We start from the raw sequence: 18,599 nt of genomic DNA on the forward strand, positions 1-18,599 counted from the left end.
TACTACAACAAACTCCCTATTTCACAGATTTATATGGTGGTGACATGGCTGGATTCCACTCCTACCATGAAATTTCACAACGGTGTCACATGTAATAAGTCAAATTTTTTCCAATATAAATTGTATCTTATGGTATTATGGCTGAAAACCACAGTATAAAATTGCTCAAGCTGACACTGCAAAAATATGCTTGAACTTGCCTTTGGAAGTCAAAGTCTTAAATTGCATTGTTCTTGGCAAAAATTATGGAATTTTCTTTAAGCCTGTTTTTTATTAAATCCACTGATTGATATCTAAACACAGAAAGATAACATTATCCCCCAAAGTAGGTGGTATTTTCTTAAGTAAGGAATAATACTAATTACTGTAAAGGATTACTGACAAATGTTATTGTGATCATTCAAATTCAAAAGAAACTAATACCACATGTTTTAAGGGCTGTGTAAATTTTAGAGCAATATTTTCTTTTCTTACTCAAGCTATACTACAGCATGATGTATTGTCTTAACAGTAGAACATCTAAGCCTAGCATTAAGGTGATTCATCAATCAGTGGGATATTTTCTTTTATTGAAGTTCTATGGTAGGTCAAGAAAGTAATACTTAACTGTATAATTAGCTTCCCATATACAAAAGCTAGGAGAAACATTTATAACTTTTCTTTCATTTGGGTAACAATGGAAATTTCTCTACAGCTATTCACTCCTTCATTTGTTGAATTCTGTTCTTGTCTGAATATGAGATACTGTACTGTCTCTTTGAGCACAGCACTTGAGATCAGAAGCTTCATACATTCTCATATTTAATTCTACAGCCTTGAACAAAGACATCGACGTTTTTTCTTTCCTCTTCCATCTGTAGAATACAGCTATTCATACAGAAGTGTCTCTTGTATTAATTGTAGTTATTAATAGTTGTATCAATTAATAGTTAATTAATTCAAAGTATTTCTGTGGACAAAAATGTTCTCAACAGTGCAGAGAGGAAACTGGAACTTCAATTATATTAAAAAAGGGGGAACTGAAAATATACTAATGTTCCAAACTGCAATAAACTCAAAGAATTTTGAAATTGCCTGAAAAAAATAAAACAGAAATCACACTCAATTTTGTTTCAAGAAAATATTTTCCATTATATCTTATAATGGAATAATGAAGTAAATTGCAAAACAAAAAGGTACCTCAAAATAGAAAAAATATTCAGTATCAGAATTTTTTTAAATTAGCATCTGCTTGTCAGAAATATTGATCAGCTCTGGTTTCATATGTTATAATTAACCTTGTATTAGCGGATCACTTTGAAGATGACAAAACTTATTCCACTATTAATCCATAAAGAGCTAAGTGATGGGACAGTCTTAAAATTACCCAGAGTCAAAAGAGCCTCAACACCCTATATACAGAGCTTTTTACTTCTTCAGCTCCAGGTCCCACATCCCTTGCAAATCAGTTCATCTTCATCACAGCACTTACGGCATTCTTAAAAACCAAATTGATTTGTCAAGTTAGTTCCTCCATGACATCCCCAGTGTCTTCAGTGACATTTCTTTTAACGGAGGATGACAGCAGGCAGAAAAAACAGTAACTCTCCACCTGCCCCAGTCCCCTTCACTATAGGGACTGCAACAAAGCCAGGATCCCATTTCCTCCTGTTTAAAGCCATATATGGAAAACATTGAAACAGGAAAATGGCAATTTATATTCTTTAACTCATTTTATCACCACTGTTGACACTGGGTATCATTTAATCTCTGGCAATTATTTTTAAGAATATTCACATTAGGACTTAAAAAAACAAATCCCTGCAGCAGCCACGACCACCTACTAACTCCAGTCTCATGGCTCCAAGGGAACTCCCTTTATCAAAATCAAAGTGACACGCAGATAACAATCCAGTCTGGCTCCTTATAACTTGAGCAGTGCAGCCTCACAGCTGACATAAAATAAGTGTGGAGTGATATGGTGTGTAATCTAGGGTGAGAGACCCGTTAAATTTAAACAAGCAAGTTTGAAAGAAAGGGAGTTCACCCACAAGGGAATGCTCTACACAACAGAGAAGATATAAGGCAAAGCCTTTCTACTTTCAAGACACCTTGAATGTGGTTTTCTTTTTTTCATTCTTTAATAAAAGGTTATCTTTCTCTCTACAGGCAGCCCATGAAACAGTGATCAGCATATACTGTCCTAAACCTCCACCTGATGTGCACTATGTTATTCTGCTGGCATTGCGGGCAAAGCCCCTCAGGTCCTGTAAACCAGTCTATGAGCCCTTAATAGAAGCACAGCAATTTACACCAGTGGAAACTCTGCTCTAACGACCCTACAATGATTTATAACAGCTAAATGTCAGAACCCACCAGGGGAAATAGAGACAAACAATCTTGAAAGGATAGCATCAAAAAAATGTTATTTTCCTTGGGCACAATAGCTAGAATAACTAAAACTAACACTGTTACACTGATTACGGAGACTGTTGAAGAGCCATAGGAAGCCTGAAGTACCAATCAGCTCCTCATTGTTACAAGGCAACACTGTGATAGAGAACCTGAAGAAATTCAAACTCACACAAGAATTTCTCTGCAGAATTGCTACCATGAGCCTGAGAGCGCCTGTGCCCAGCTCAAGGGTTGTCACAGTCACTGGTATAGACATTTTCCTCAGGAATGTTCTGTAGGTCACATCACCAGTCTACAGTTATGAAATGTTCCTCTGGCAAAATCAGCATCAGCAGGTTGCTGCTATCTGCAGCGGGTGAGAAAAGCTTCCTTCCTTTTTTTTTTTTTGTCTTTTTTTTTTTTAAATCTTTCAGGCTAAATATCAGAAACTGACATATGGCCACTCCTTCCATTGCTTTATCAGTGCCATGGCAAAGTAATATGTGAAAGCCCTGAACAGTAATCTGCAGCCTGGGTCCATTTTATGACAAACAAATATTTAAGGACAGGTCTCACAAGGCTTTTTTGCTTGATCTCATTTGTGTTATTCCAGTCTGCAGCTTTATATAAAATGAAAGCCTCTCTAGGGAATTAAATATCAAATAATATTATGTTTTTCCACTGCATCCAACAGTTTGCCTACTTGTCCTCAAGTCATTGAGCAAAATACTTTAAATACTTTAAACTTGATAAAAACCTGTGTAGTGTGTTTTTACAAAAGTAATGTGGTTTTATGTTTTTACCCAGATATTTCACTTGGCATAATTTTCTTTTAATAGCCAGGTTGTCCTTTACAACATGGGCAGATTTTAAAGGAACTCAAAAAATTACATTTTACAGGCTAAAAAAAAAAAATACTAAGCACTGATGAGATATGATATATACAGATGTTACAGGTTTAGCATGTGTATCAGATACAGACACCTAATTAGTTAGTTGACGGTACAGATTTTATAAGATGTAATTAAAAAGTAGACTACTAGAATCCTCTAAAATTTTATTAACAATTCATTAACTCTCTGAACTATTTAGGCCTGGAACCTTAATATATTTAGTTTAGGAATGTTTCTTAGCAGCCTGATGCAGTAGGAGAACAAGGAGTTAAAACAGAGTAATATTGTGGTTTTAAGTGTCTGAATGTTAGTTCTTTTGCTGGCTTGTGACTTGTTCCCAAAGAAATAAGTGAGAATTAAGGAGGAGTCTAGATTTCCAGATTGCTCCCTACCCTTTCTTCTAATTATGGAATTACCAAACAAGCATCAAAACAGCATCTTCAATTGCTTCACCTAAAACAACTGTTGCCTAACAAGGCTGCATGGATCACCAGATACCCGCAGAGCCCTTTGTGGTGGTCTAAGAACATTTAATGAGTCACTGCCAGCCTCTGCCACCCACTATATTGTATTAGAAGCAGCTGAGAAAAGTGTATTATACTTTCCAATTGTTCATGTGAAGAATTGCCATTAGTGGACATACTCTGTTCAGTCAACAGTGAAAGGAAGAGAAGCCTGCCCCAAGAAACTATCTCGGCACACCACTTAAAGCTATTCCTGGTGAGTCAGGTTAAGCAGTTTTCCTCAGTGCTGTGCAGAGATTCTGCTGTCTGCTTCTACCTGTCCTCCTGAATGCTGAGGATGTAGAATGAAGGAAAATAAACATGGATTTCTGACACCAAAAACCTCAGCCTCTCCCAGTGCAGTTAAAGATGGACCCTTCTGGCTACAGCTCATAAGCAAACTTCTACATGGGCTGAGAGCAGCTACTAGAGATACACGTACACTAATTAAATGTATTTAAAGGCATACATTTCTTTCTTCTCTCCCCCCCCTGCCCCAACGATTAAGTAATAATTAATGGGTGGAAGTCGAACTAGTATACTGACCTCATCGACATTCTCAAATGCATTGATGACATCATATGGCAAGCATGAGAGCAGATCGATCACAAACCAGGTCTTCAAGTAATTCATGCGAATCAGCTTTGGGTCAGAGATCACCTCTCCTGCTGGCCCCACAAAGGTGGTATGGAAATTAAGCACAATGTCTACCAAAAAAATGACATCTACAATGCTGTCGACTACTAGCCATGCCACGTTGTTCTGTTTGGTTTTAAAGGAGACATTGTAAGGGACCAAAATAGCAGTGTAGAAGGTTAAAATCAAGATGATCCAGTCCCAGGTAGTCTTGAAAACACAATAATGCAAAATTATATGCGGTGGAGTCTTTGGTGCCTCTTGTTTGTACTGTGGGAGGATTTCAGAGCCCAGCTGCAGTACCTGTAATCACAGAGATTTCAGGAGAAAAAGAAAACATGCTTAATTTTTCAATGTTATTTTTCACATTGTAGATTCTCAAGCTCAGTACAACAGTTGATAAAAATGCAGGTGCAGTAACTCCTTTTATCACCACCAAATGGTAAGCAAGTCAGGATAAGTACTCTGTTAAACAGATCAGCATCAACTTAAGAATAGTTGTTGTTTCTTTTAATGCCATTAATTATTTTTTGACACTAAGCCTAACGTGCTGGATCTCCAAGACATATAGAGAAGGCACAGCTCTTCAGCAGTCTAAACAGATGAGACAGATAAATGAGGGGCAATAAGGCAGCTGCAAACAGAAATCAATGGCAAAACCAGGAACAAATACCCCAACTTCTGAGTTCCAATCCAGCACCAGGACCACTGGACCATACTGCTTCTCAGCATTGTCTATTTCACTCTTCACTATACTGTATGTGAAATAGCCTTACAACCTATTGTGAATGCATGGACCTTTGTTTCTCTCCTTTGGTGCAGGACCAAAGCCCGTGGATAACTATCATTAGCCTCAAGAAACTAATTTTGAACTTAACTTTTCACTGAGAGAAGATCTTCACTATCTGATGCTGTACAGTCAAGTTACAGTGCAGTTAGGTCTGAATTAGAAATTAGAAAAAATGCTTGAAGCACCAAAAGATCTGTCAGCATGTGTTTTAAACCTTGGGCCTCAAGCTCAGCACATGCTCCAACTGTTTTGTATAACTGCAACCTCGATCAATGCTGCCCATTTGAAGTCTACTGTCTTTCCAGTTCTGCACACTGGTGCAAAAAGAGTATGATCATGTCTTTAAATCTTGAGAATTAAAGTTTCTTTTACACGCTTATGAATAAGAAAGTGTTTGTTTACATCCATGGATATACATGAGGGTGAAACTAACATGAAGGACTTGCCTCCAAATAAAGACAATTTAAATTTTCAAATGAAATTTACCCTGGATAAGTTATGGGTGAAAACTGAAAGGAAGATGGAGTTTTGCTCAAGTGAGATTTGTTTGCTAATGCCAAACTCATAGAACCTGTGGGAACTATTTAGGAGCATGGCTCCTTTTTCATGCTTGGTTACATCGTAGTTTAGAGCAATAGGGAGCAGAGAAGGAAACTGAATGGCCACCTTCTCAGGGAAAAGATCAGACAACATAGCTATAATAGGAGGATGTCTTCCTTCCATGCTCCTTATCTCAGCTTTTTTAACAACTATTATTTAGACATGGATTTTTATCTGGAGGCTTTTCTGAGTGCTTTTTATTATTCTTTTTTTTGTGAACTGGTGGGCTTTTTTCCAACCGATTAAGCCAAAGGGTACAAAAGAAAACAATCAGCTGCAAGAGTCCTAGTTGAACAAAACAGCCTCCGACCAAGTTCCCTACTGCTTTGAACCGCACATAATCACTTACTCTTGTGCACAACAGGGGTCAGACACTGTCATATCACAGTCCCTTGCACATGTATAAATGACAATGGGAGCTGCAAGCCTGCTGACTTTGAGCCCAGTATGCTCTCCAGAAGAGAAGCAGCATGACCTGCTCAGAGAGGCCTGCATGTTAGCACAGAGTCATCAACAGTTTGGGGCGGGGGGGGGGGAAGAGGGCTTAGTACTTTTGCTTCACTGAGTTTCTAGAATGACAGCAAAGAGGGAAAAGGAACATTTTTCCCCTAAGTAGAACCCCCTTGCAACCCAAACTAGGACTCAGACGTGTCACTGCAGTATCAAGCACTCTGCCACTCCTGACCCTGATTCATGAAAGTTCTCCACACTACAAAACAAAAACAACAAAAAAAGCTGCCTTCTGGTGAGAGGAGCTAGAAGCAGCACAAGACAGAAGCAGTCTCTTCTCTGCAGGAGGCACTGGCCAGCCAACACAGTCCTCAGAAGTCACTGATAGTGACTAGAAGAGGCATAGGTTGCGTACTGAGTTAGTATGCGTACCCAGAGCATCGTTCCCTTCAGGGCTTGTTTGCAGTCCCACCAACAAATGTTAGGATATCTTTCTCAACAGAAGTTCTAGCCCACGATCAATACCGCAAGTATCTCCTGCTCTCCCTTTCAAGCATCACAGCCGTACCTGAATCAGCTGGAAAGCACTGAGCTACTACTGGCTTTTATAAGGATTTGCATGAGTAGCAGCCCTAACATAAGCTCCCAAGCCTAAAATAAGCTTCTCTGGGCAAGGAGAGTCCTCTGGAATATTCACTCACTGGAATGACTGATCAGCAAAACCAAGAACTTTCTATCATGTAGCAACATTTTTCAGTCAGTTCTAATTCTGGATTACTGGTCTCACTACTACAGATCTAGATCCATCTAACTGGATTTCAGTTCTAATGCTGAGATCTCACTAGCATAGGGAGATTGCAGCATCCCTTAAATGCAGGCCAAAACCATAGTTGCTTCTTTTGCAATCACATCTCCCAGGGCTTTTTTTTTTTGCCTCTACTGTTACCTGAAAAAGTCAAACATTTTGGCAATCATTCTAAGCAACATAGGAATCTCAACTATGAAACACTGAAAAAAATAATTTTGTTAGCTCTTGTCAAATTAATTCCTATATGTACACACACAGGCTGAAGATTGTATAACGCGCTCCATTTTGGCCACCACTGGTCTCGTTATACTCGAAGAGCTTGTGGAAATTTTGCATCATCCAAGCTAAAGTTACTGAAAAATGTACTAATGTATTCCCATACACCTGAATAACAGGAACAAAGGCAAGAACAATCTCTGGTAATAAAGAAGGGGCTAAATTATGGTGTCTGTTATTTTGCTGTAAATAAAAAAATAAATTACAGTAAAGCCAGTGGAACCGCAGGGATGTAAAACTGAACTGAATGCAGAGAAAAAACAGACTTCTAGTTTCAACTCATTACGAAAACGACTTTGTTGCTTCAATGTTTTAAAATGTCACCACCAAGTACAAAGCACTCTCCCCTAGCTTGTTTGAGATTCAAAGAGCTACAGCACAGGAAAATAAAAGGATTGATGTCTCCTTCCCTTTTTATTTAGAAAGTAAATATCTGAAATAATCTGAAATAAAACTATCTGAATGGCTAGGGACCTTATTAATAAGTCTTTTGAACTTCACTACCACCTTGGAGTCTCTGATTAAGTTCTACCAATGGCTATTTAAAGTGAGCAGGAGCCATGGCTTTAGCTGGTCTTCAGTGGAAGGATGTGCACCAGCAGTATGGGCATGAATCTCGAGAGAAGGGGCAGGGACAGGGCAGGAGGTGGACATCAAGGAATGATGCAGGGATATCAATCACTCACAAGGTGGGAAAGCCACCTGCAGCAAGCCTGGGGTATCTCCACTTTTTTTGCTTGGGTGGGGTGGGGGTGGCAAGTTCTAGTCCTGGCTCCCTCTCACTACACCACTAACGTGCACCTTGTAAAACCACTCCATCTTGTTGACATTGCTAGAGAGATGAACTGTCATTTCACAGTTTGAGATGGAAGAAGGGCACTGTCCCAGCTCACACTACCTTCTCCTGGGAAAGGCAGCTTGCTTCACAGACTGGCAAAGGTCTTGCAGCCACCAGGACTGCCAGCCAAGAGCTTTCAAAGGCACCAAATACTTCTTTTCATTAAAGGAAGAGAAAAATCCCTATAACAAAGCTTAACTATCTCAGAGAACAAGCATGTGCTTTTAGCATTAAGTACAACAAAAGAACTCAATGCTGTGCAGAAATAATGGAAGGAGGTCCACAGACCTTAGTGCTAGACCTCTAGGTTTTGTCAGGTTGCTGCACTGGAAGTTAGAAGAGCTCTTTTCTCCACTTTTCACATGAAGGGCCACACATAGTCCCCTCCTGGGTCATCTAGAGATTAAGAGCTATAAACCCCACTCTCTCTGCACCATACAGCAAAGTCAGGTAGATGCAGAGAGAAGTACTTCTGCTTTATTCCAAGGTGCTCTTTCTGCACTCCAGGCTCTAGGGAGAGTAATGCCAACCTGAAACAGTGTTTGCTGAAGCTGTCGGGTGTGGTTACCCACCCACATGAACTAACTAGATTCAAACTGCTTGTAAAGGTACTTTTCCTGAAGAGGGAAAAAAAAGAAGATCAATATAAAAGTAATCATGAAGAAAACACATGCAACTATATAAACCAATATGCTAAGCTTCCACCCATGTGCACTGAACAAATATTGCTATAATTTTCCAAATAACTGAAACAGCCCTCGTTTTGGATTACTTTTCTGTCATGCAGTTATACCATAATAAAAGAAATATTTGTTTCAGAAAGTTATTAATGAAAGTATTATTCTAATTACTTATGATTCATCAGCCACTAAAGTTGTATTAGCTGCATTTATTATTTGTGGTAATGATGCATGATGTTTTAATAGCAGTTTAAAGCCAGAGAATATTATTTCAAGAGCAGAAATGACAAATTTCATCATAGGTTTCACTAGGCTGTGTTAATTTTTTTTTAACACAACAAAATAAAAAAAGGTATCCTAAATTTGTTAAAAAATGGTGAATAAATCACCAGTCAGGACTCATAAAAGTGCATCAACAAGTGATTACAATGATTTATTTACTTTTAAGGCTGCATGACTGGGGGGGGGGGGGGGGGGGGGGGGGAGGAAAATCCACACAAACGTTCATTTTCAGCTTAATCTCTCCCTTTTGTGTTTTCAACTGCATATATTTGCTTTCTCTCACTGTCCCTTGCTTTCATTTTCACAGGCACCCACACAAATTCCTCCCAAGCCAAGGGCTAGGTGCTAAGCCTCAACTTGAAGTAGATTTTAATGGCAGTTATAAGTCCCTGGTAAACAAGGTAAAAAAAAAAATGGCAGAAGTTCCATTATTAAGCAGTGCTGCTAAGCACCATTATAATTTTTCTGCTTTTATTTCTCATAACTAATGCATTTTTTTTAATTATGACACAATCTTGTTTACCCAGAACTGCCTGGTAAATATTGAGAATGCATTAGCTAACACCATAGGTGTAGAAGATGTGTACTATGCAGTGACCAGGAAGAATGGTTCCTACAATTAGCTCCTTGGTAATAAAGCCACAGAAATTTATCAATTACTTTATATTCTTACTCAAGAATGTACTCTCAGAGTTACCTAACACCCTTGCAATAATTGCATAATTAATTTAAACAGTATGACTGCTATTAGAGAAGTCAGGCTAAATAAATCTACACATACTGGCAAAAGTCAGAGACTGAGGCTTAATAGACACTGCTTGTATTATCCACAGCCTATGGATAAAACAACATAATTTGCCACTAACACCTTCCTTAAACCAGTATTTCATAAATGATAAAAGAAATTGTAAGCTTTTGTGGCAGGCTCCTGTTCTTTCTTTGTATACAATACCTTGCCCTACTCAGGTTCTAGGACACAACTGGCTTTTCAGATATTCAAAAATATAAGTGATGAAGAACTAAGAACACCACAAATAATAGTCTAATAAATGAAGAGCCTTCTTGAGCAAACAAGATTGATGTGAAATGCCATAGTGAGTAGGAAAAGAAAAAGGATTAATTTTAATTTGAATTTAAGATTTCTAATAGGCTACTGCAGAGATTAAAAATAAAAAAGCTTTGAAAATACAGCAGGGAACAGTTAGAGATCCCATGTTCAATATTCCAGATGAAGCCTGGCACCCCCTACGTCTTCCAAGGAAGAAAAATGGGTTTGTCTGTATGATTATCTGCACTCTGGTTTTCTCTAGTGCAGTTCTGTTGACCTAAGTGGAATTACGGCAGATACATAAGGTGCCTAACATCACAGTTGGGCTAATGTTCTTTTTAAAATAATGAGTGCAATATTCAGTCAGCAATTAAAGAAACTAATTTCAGACATGTAAACTATACACTTGCCCTTTATTATTTGTAATGAATCAACTGCTATGCCAGTTAGAATACTTGCGAAGACTTGTTGAGCACACTGTCTTAAAAGAAGTTTCAGTAATGCGTAGTCACTTAGGTCCAGACAGAAGTTCACTGAACCAAACAGAACCACCTCAGATCCTGTGGCTTACATTCTACTGCCTCCATTTTAACTTGTACTAAAATTCAGGGCTAGACATCTAAAGAGAAGGAAGGATTATTTGAGGCTAAGCCTTGAGTAGGATTAGGAGGGAGACAATTCCAAATTCCAGGACACTAAAGCCACCTCAGGGTGGACATGTGATAATCACATGGTATTCCTACAGTATAGCATCCATGTGAATGTCTGCCCCTCCCCTCTGATAGTAGGATCTGTGTTATTTCTGTACTTCCAACAGAAATCAAATCAGTTTTCCATTCTTGAGTGCATCTGTATTAAATACTGAATAGGTAAGCTCCTGTCCGTGGGAATTTCATTGTCATACATGATAATAGCACAGGCCTGGACAGGAGTTGTTTACTTTGCATAGAACCTAAGGCATATACAGGGCAAAATTAACTGAGTACTGACTATACGGAGACCTCATGGAACCTATTCAGTGGCTTATGCCTCCAGCTACACAGAAATATTAAGAATTATTGACAAGAGTCACAGTTGTTGCCATGGCATTTACAGCAACAGGTAATACAAAGTGCCACGTTACATTGGCCATGCTGTCGTTACCACCATATCAAGGCTTCCCCTAAGCTGTTTTTACACCAGGGAGCCCCTGCTACTGGCCCAGGAGGCAGCTACAGGAAACCCAAGACAGTCTCTCCCCTTCAGGGCAAAAGCCCTAAAACCATAAGTACTTCAAGGAGCCTTCTCTGCCTAGGGCTTTTCTCAAAATTTTGAGAGTCTACTTAAATCACAAGGGTTCATTTTCCTAATCTGTCTGCAGTGCTGCTCATGGCATCTTACAGCTGTTCTGTCCATAAAACCAGTAACTCAAACATATGTTTTAATCAGTTTGTAAAGCAGGATTGGGATCCCACTGAAAAAGAACTAGACATAAATGAATGCAGAGAACAACTGTGTCAAGGATTCTCCAGAATTTCTGTCTGTACTAGCCTGAGTTTTTCTCACCTCAATTTTGCACAAGGGAATAGTCCAAGGTCCTACTAACATTGAGAACCTCAGAAGAATGGAAACTAATCAAGGAAGTATTACTTTAGTAATAATGCCGTTACAAGGCTTTCTGAGATATGGAACACAACACTGCAATTAGGTTACATGAAGTCTTTTGGGCACCTGTTTCCATTCCACTGTCACGGGATACATGTCACAGCACACATGCCATATTCTGAGCTCCCATGCCTGCCACCAGGTTCCAGATTCCCAGGGCAAGGGGGAAAGACAGTGCTTCGCTCACGCAGAGACAACATACCCACAAAGGCTAAAAACATGTCTTTACAGTTTCTCAGGGAAAGAAAACATTACCTCAGCAAGTCGCGAATGCTTGTGAACGTTCTCTCCTTTCTGCACGCTCGGGGCAAGCTGCTGCAGCACACCTCGGCTGCTTGTGAGGGCACGGGTCAAGCGAGCAAACTTTCCCCAACCTTAAGAAAACATGCAAGATTATACATATTAAAAAAAAAGAAAAGCTACAAGTGTACTACATAAAGCCTCCCAAAACTTATTAAAAAAAAAGTTAAGAGAGCAATCTACTTTAATTCTGACCAAAGGAATATAATTTAATTAAGTACCAGATAAAAGCAAATCACAAAATAGGCATCAGGGTGGTAAAGTAGTAACACCCATGACTGCAGCCACTTTGTATTCAATGGCTCTACAAGAGTGCTGTTACATGAGTTGCATCTTTTGTGAGGATAAATGTCCACTTTACAATAATCTTCTATTAAGTCCAACAGCCAGATTTGGATCTCACAGTACTGTAGAAGACATTCCAGGCTAACGAAGATGTAAGACAAATCACGCACAATGAAAATTGCAGTTGCCTGTTACAGAAGTGAATCTGGCCTCAGATGTATTAAGCATAGATCTAGCATAAGCAGAGAAACATACATAAGATAATAAAAAGAAAAGCAGACAGAACAAAATCATTAATTTTATCTTCTCTGAAAAAGGGGAAATATACACATAGATTTTCTCAAACTCTAATAAAACATTTAGTACCTTCTGGCAGAGAAGTCATATGCTGTATTTGAATTCAGAATGTTTTTTACAGTCATTTCAAATACCCCTCAAATTAGAAGGCCTCGAATGACAGTCACAAGAGCTAGTTACTACTATAATCTTTATGAGCAGTACTTTGCCATAACAGAAAGTCAGGCAGGGCATACATCTGGATATTTCTGGTACTCTGAAAAGAAAGTATCAGTGCATTTAGTCCCAATCCTGAAAAATACTAGCACAACCTGGAAACTGTTGAGTAGTCTCACCTACTCCAACTGAGGATGCTCACAACTTTGCAGATTCAGTTCTTAATGAGAACCTGGTTCTGGAAGAAGTTCCATCCACATTATGGTTTCATCACCAAAAGATATGGTACTATTAGCAGTGACTGTTTTTAAAGACTAGTCTAGAGTTTAGCTGTAAGTGATCCATGACAAGTACAGGAAGATGGGTGGTTAAAATACTGCCCAGTACTTTGAACATATCCATGCTTGACATCTTTGATAGAGTTTGCAGGAACATATTTGGTAATTCGAGAAGTAAACAAAAAATAAAAAAACTGCACGATCCACTATTGAACAAGATTTTCCAGGGCAGACCTGAGAGTTTAGCATTTTCTCTTTTAATATTATGCGAAGCAACACATTTATTAAAGGGGAGAACCAAATTCATCATACCTCTCTAATGTCAAGAATAAAATGGAAGTGTCTTATGCCTTAAAGAACATTTTAAAGCTACTCTGGCACTGGTAACTTAATAGCCAAGTAGAATTAACCAACACTTTTGGGTAGTACTCAGCAACAAGTAGATTGAATGATTTCCACCCAGAAAGGCAGATCTTTCCTGATAAACCCATTTAAGATTAGCTACTATACTAAAGGACTGTTTCTCAGAAAAATAAATCAACATGCCAGAACCTCAAGTGACGTCCGTTTGTATCTGTTATAAGCCTGACCCAAAGCACTTGATTTCTCATAATACATTTCCATGGAAGGCGGTTGATTTTGGTGTTTTGTTGTGGTTTTTTTTTTTAAAAAAACGAAACAACATAAAGGTACATTTATAAATAAGTATTCTTTCTCTACTGTACATGAAAATAATCCAACTACAGTTGATAGACTAAGGCTTGAAGGGCTTACTGCTTCTGACTAAAGTCGGTAGAGGTTAAAAAAATGGATCAGGTGGGAGAAACCATTCATAATGGCTAATCTTCAGCTGATATAAATCCAACTAGCCTTTGTAAAGCCAACACAGCTACAGTAATTTACACCAACATAAAACTTTGCTTTCATGGAGTGTACATGCCAGCACTACTGTGGTTTCTCCCCATTTTACGGGACCGCGGGCGAAGGCTACCGGCATCGGTATACTTTCAGTGATGTCGACCCAGGCTGAGGCGGCCCGAGGGGGGGTTGTTCCCAGAGGAGGTAGGCAGCGCCGGCAGCAGCCGCCCCGTTTTCCCGCCGCGGGAGCGGGGTGGCGCGGCCGAGCCGCGGCGCTGGCCATGGTGCTGAACCCAGGCCGCCCCGCCCGCCCGCTGGCCCAGCCGGGAGGGCATTTTTCCAGAAGATTCAAAATTTGGTTCAGAAACAGAAGCCAAACTTGCAGTCCTATCATCGAGTTTTCTCAGAATTGGGCTATTCAAACAAACTGAGAGGGGAGGAAAAGGAAGCACTGCACCTGAGCTTCCTTGTACAAAAGCACTGCCAGACGCCTCTGTGGCATGGTTTGTGGCTATAAATGCTGAGCACTTTCAGGTACCTCCACCTCTTCCCAAGAGTCATCTCCTTTTGAAAGGTATAGCTTAACCCATTCCTCTGTCCTCAGCATCCCCTATAAGCACCTCCCCTGCCCTGCACGTTGCAAATCTCATTTGTGGGTGCCTAAACGATACGCAAATGAACTGTTCCCATGAACATGATGAGATCTCTTATTGCATACTCCAAACTCTAATATTAAAACTATAACTGTAGAGGCAAGAGACTGTGTCAAGAAGCAGGGCTTTTTAGCTTGGCTTTTTGAACAAGTGCTGACCTGAATATGGCAGGGTGGAAGTGTTTATCTCAACTCTCTCCACACATTGGGTACAGCACATGTGAGCTCAGTTTGAAAGTACACAAGCCATTATGTGATGAAATGCCTAAAACCAGGCACTGAATCACGGTGCAAATGTCCCACGTATATGAAACTCATCTTTCGGACAGATTGTCTGCTTGCTTCATTTTGCTTGCATTGCCCTTTCCTTTTTAAAAAAAAGAAAGTGAAAATGTGGGAACTTCAAAGTATAATTATAGCAGACCTTCAGATTGTGACAAAGGAAAAAGAAAAGGAAAAAGAAAATGAAAATGAGAAAGAATGCCAGTACTAATCCTACTGAATAGTAACTCCTCCAATACTGCTTGAAAAGACAGCAGTACCTGTTCAATTTATTGTATTTTTCCTCCAGAAGCCTAAGGACAGACACAGCCTACAGCAAGTCAGATATTTATCCAGTGAAGACAGGTCAAATAACGGACTTAAGCCACAGGAGAGAACATAAACATTAAATTCTAAGGGTCATGGAGGTGATTACAGGAAGAAGATGGAGCTTTCCAAGACAGGAAGCTAGGTTTCAGAATGATATAAGAATATATTGATGTTAGTCCTGCTAAGACAGGAGTACTGATGATACGGATTAGGACTTCTCTTTCATCACAAGCAGTTGGTATATCACTACATCCAGTCCTTTCCTCTAGAAACAGAGAAAACACAAAATAAATTGAAATTTAATGACCCTAGGTGATTCTTATAAAGGCATCTATATTCCTTGAACATACAAGAGCTCACATAGCAGAGAAGGCAGCTTGAAATTCAGGAATCAAACATAAAGCTGGATGCCAGTCCCATGGCTGTGCTTGCCTGTGCCCGTCTTTGATTCTAACCCATTTGTATCACTGTTTGTTCCCCTTTTTCAGTTCTGCAGAAAACATCATGCAGGGACAAAGCAATGAGGTGGCACTAAAACATCTCCAGCTTCAAAAGGAAGAAGAGCCATCAAGATTAACAGCACTGATTTCAGCTGTCCTGCATTCCATGATGCTCTTCCAGTTTTCCTCCATTCATTGTAAAAAACTGAATAGAAACTGCTTCTGAAAACACCCAAGAAGACAAGATGCCTACAGCAGGAACAAAAGCTATCACCTGAGCTTTGTTTCATGGGGAAACATGGCATTGAAATACACCTTTGTGATGTGATGTTTAACTCATCAAAGTCTCTCTAAGGGATGAAGCTTCGTTTAACAATGCTCTTAAGCTGAAGAAACCAATTTTCTGTATTTTGAGGTGAGCATGATCTGTTGATACTCAGTCCACAACATTTATTATTTATTCATAGATAGTTATTTGTTTCCTACCACTCTCCTCAATTTTATCATGATGACTTGTAAATTCAAACATTAGGAACTGTGGCAGTTACAGAACCCTTGTTATCAAGTTGCTGATCCATGACTTACACAATCCCTAGGGTTAGAACAAGGAGCCATTGCCTGCTAGAGAATAAGCTCATTTGGTCACAGGACTATTGTTCGCACAGAATGGTGTAACTGTGAGTAAATCAGGACTATAGCAGTTCTTGCTTCCACTCAAACCACCTTTGTTTTCTTGCACATCAGAGATCCCTGCTTACCTCCATCATGCCTCTCTGCAGTCTTAATGCTCCTTCCCTTTGAAACTTCATTACTAAAATTGTCTTATTTTTCCATCTGGACTGGGAAAGCATACCAAAGTTTTTTTAATATACTCACCACTTCCATTTCATTTGTTTCCTTTTTTAAGAAAACATTTCAACTAGATGAAAGTAGAGTATAACTTAATCAAAATATTTCAAAACACTGGCTCTGCTCATATAAATACATCTTTAAAAACAGAACAAAAAGTTAGACAGCAACAAAAAAAACACAAACAAAAAGGAAAAAAGGAAACACTTGGAGATTTCCCTGAATTAAGATTAAGAAAGTAATCAAAATATTATTTTTTGTGTAGCCTGCTTGTGATGCAAAGGACAGCTTAGCTGCAAAATGAAATAAAGCTTCTTCTGCAGATGAGATAACTATGATTGCTACAAAGCAGAGGAGGTTCAATAGCTGGGAGGCTAAAAAACATTCTCTTATATAATTCAGTGATATTGTTTTTAAACAAAAAGGTGATCAAATTCAAAGTATCAAAAGCAAAAAATTAGGATCCAAAGCATAACTTCCAAACTTTTATAAAGCAGCATAGATGCATCCGAATATGTTCACGTTGTATTCATACATGCAAAACCCGTTCAGGCAAACTTCGTACTAGCTAGTCAGAGTACAGGCACATATTCTATTTGTCTGCACAAATTATTGTTTTCATAAAGTGGTACATTCCACTTGATATACTATTCTCAAACATGTCATGCTTGGTGTGTTAGATCTCAAACCAGGAGAGACATGTACAGACAAAATGCATGAATTCCAAATATAGCATATACTCTAAAATTCCGCTAAGAAGGTGACCTATCACTTCACAAACCAAATTTAGCTATGCTATAGCTTGATTTTGCCTACTGCTACTGAAGTAAACCTATTTTTTCCTGATTTTTTTAAAGGGGTGAGCATACAGGGAAGAATGGAAAATATATCAACATCACTGACACTATTTTAAAGTTGTTTTATTTAGAATGCACTATTTTTAAAGCTGCTACATTTAAAAGCAAATTTACTTAACGTCTATGGCAGTCATAAAAACATCTAAATTATCTGAATCTATGAACAAAGACTATGGTTAGGAGTCTATATTTTACATTACTTAAAAATATATTTTTAATCTATTCCAATGTCTGATATTATTCATTAAAAAATTATTGAGTATGAAAAATGGTACTGGGACCTTCTAACTCTCTGAGTTACCTTCTGATAAAAGATGCCTGTTCTTTTTTGTGTAAAAGTCTAACACCTGCCATTAGAGCTCAACACTTTTCACTCGAGTCACTACATCATTTGCAGCTGAACAATCACGCTTGAAATTGCCAGCAGGTGATAGAAAACTAAGAAATATCACAGCTAAGCAGGTTTAGCCAGGCAGATTAGTTGTTCTTTAAATTGATCATGTTCTTGTACTACATAATGGTTTTCTCTACATATACATACTGGCATTGATTTTGAAAACTTAAATCCTTTATACTATGCCGCTCTGCAACTATGCAAATAGTACATATGCTAATAAAATATCTGCATTTGCAGGCAGCCTATTAAGTGATTATATGCACAGGAAACTTATTTCACATATAAGCACAGGAAAAGAAAAAGTAGTTGATAGAAGCTGATTGAAGGCAAAAGAAGGAAAAAATAATTGATTTAACAACCAGTTTTCAGTTGTTTCAATTAAACAATAAATCTTTAAGTTCGTAGTTTTAGGTTTTCAGATTGGGAGTTCATTTTATTTTAGAATATGAGTAACATTCCTATAAAAATTGCTATCCTTCAAAAAAGCCTGATACAAAATTCCTTTGTAATATTGTACATGATGCAAAGATTATGCCCTTGTCAAAGCTCAGGTCTGTAAAAGCAATGATTCTTAGAAGAAGCTAACACAATTTTACCTTTTTTGGATCTTCCAAAAATATTCCCCCGCCCCATGAATCCTAGAGCCCACTACAGACAATTGTCTAACACTCCATACCTGCCCTTTTCCTCCCCCACAGCATACAGTTGCACAATGAGATCTAATACTAAAGACATGGTTATGCATGTAAAATTCTTTAGTTGTTTGACAAATCACCTCTTATTTTCCAAGAAATTGCTCATCTAGCTATCACATGACT

The 18,599-nt window shown here is 38.6% G+C and overlaps 1 protein-coding gene across 1 annotated transcript in view; it reads right to left on the minus strand.

Annotated features, from left to right (window-relative positions):
* The window catches only part of KCNH1 (potassium voltage-gated channel subfamily H member 1), a 152,479-nt gene extending 138,201 nt beyond the window's left edge, over nt 1–14,278 (minus strand). Inside the window, exons 1-3 of the mRNA XM_064445470.1 lie at nt 14,074–14,278; nt 12,077–12,195; nt 4,316–4,708 (exon numbers count right to left, since the gene is read on the minus strand). Coding sequence (XP_064301540.1) covers nt 4,316–4,708; nt 12,077–12,195; nt 14,074–14,278 — 717 coding nt within the window. The remainder of the gene's footprint in view (nt 1–4,315; nt 4,709–12,076; nt 12,196–14,073) is intronic.
* Between the last annotated feature and the right edge of the window lie 4,321 nt (nt 14,279–18,599).

The sequence above is a fragment of the Phalacrocorax carbo genome, chromosome 3 (genome assembly GCF_963921805.1).
Source record: "Phalacrocorax carbo chromosome 3, bPhaCar2.1, whole genome shotgun sequence".
NCBI lineage: Eukaryota > Metazoa > Chordata > Aves > Suliformes > Phalacrocoracidae > Phalacrocorax > Phalacrocorax carbo.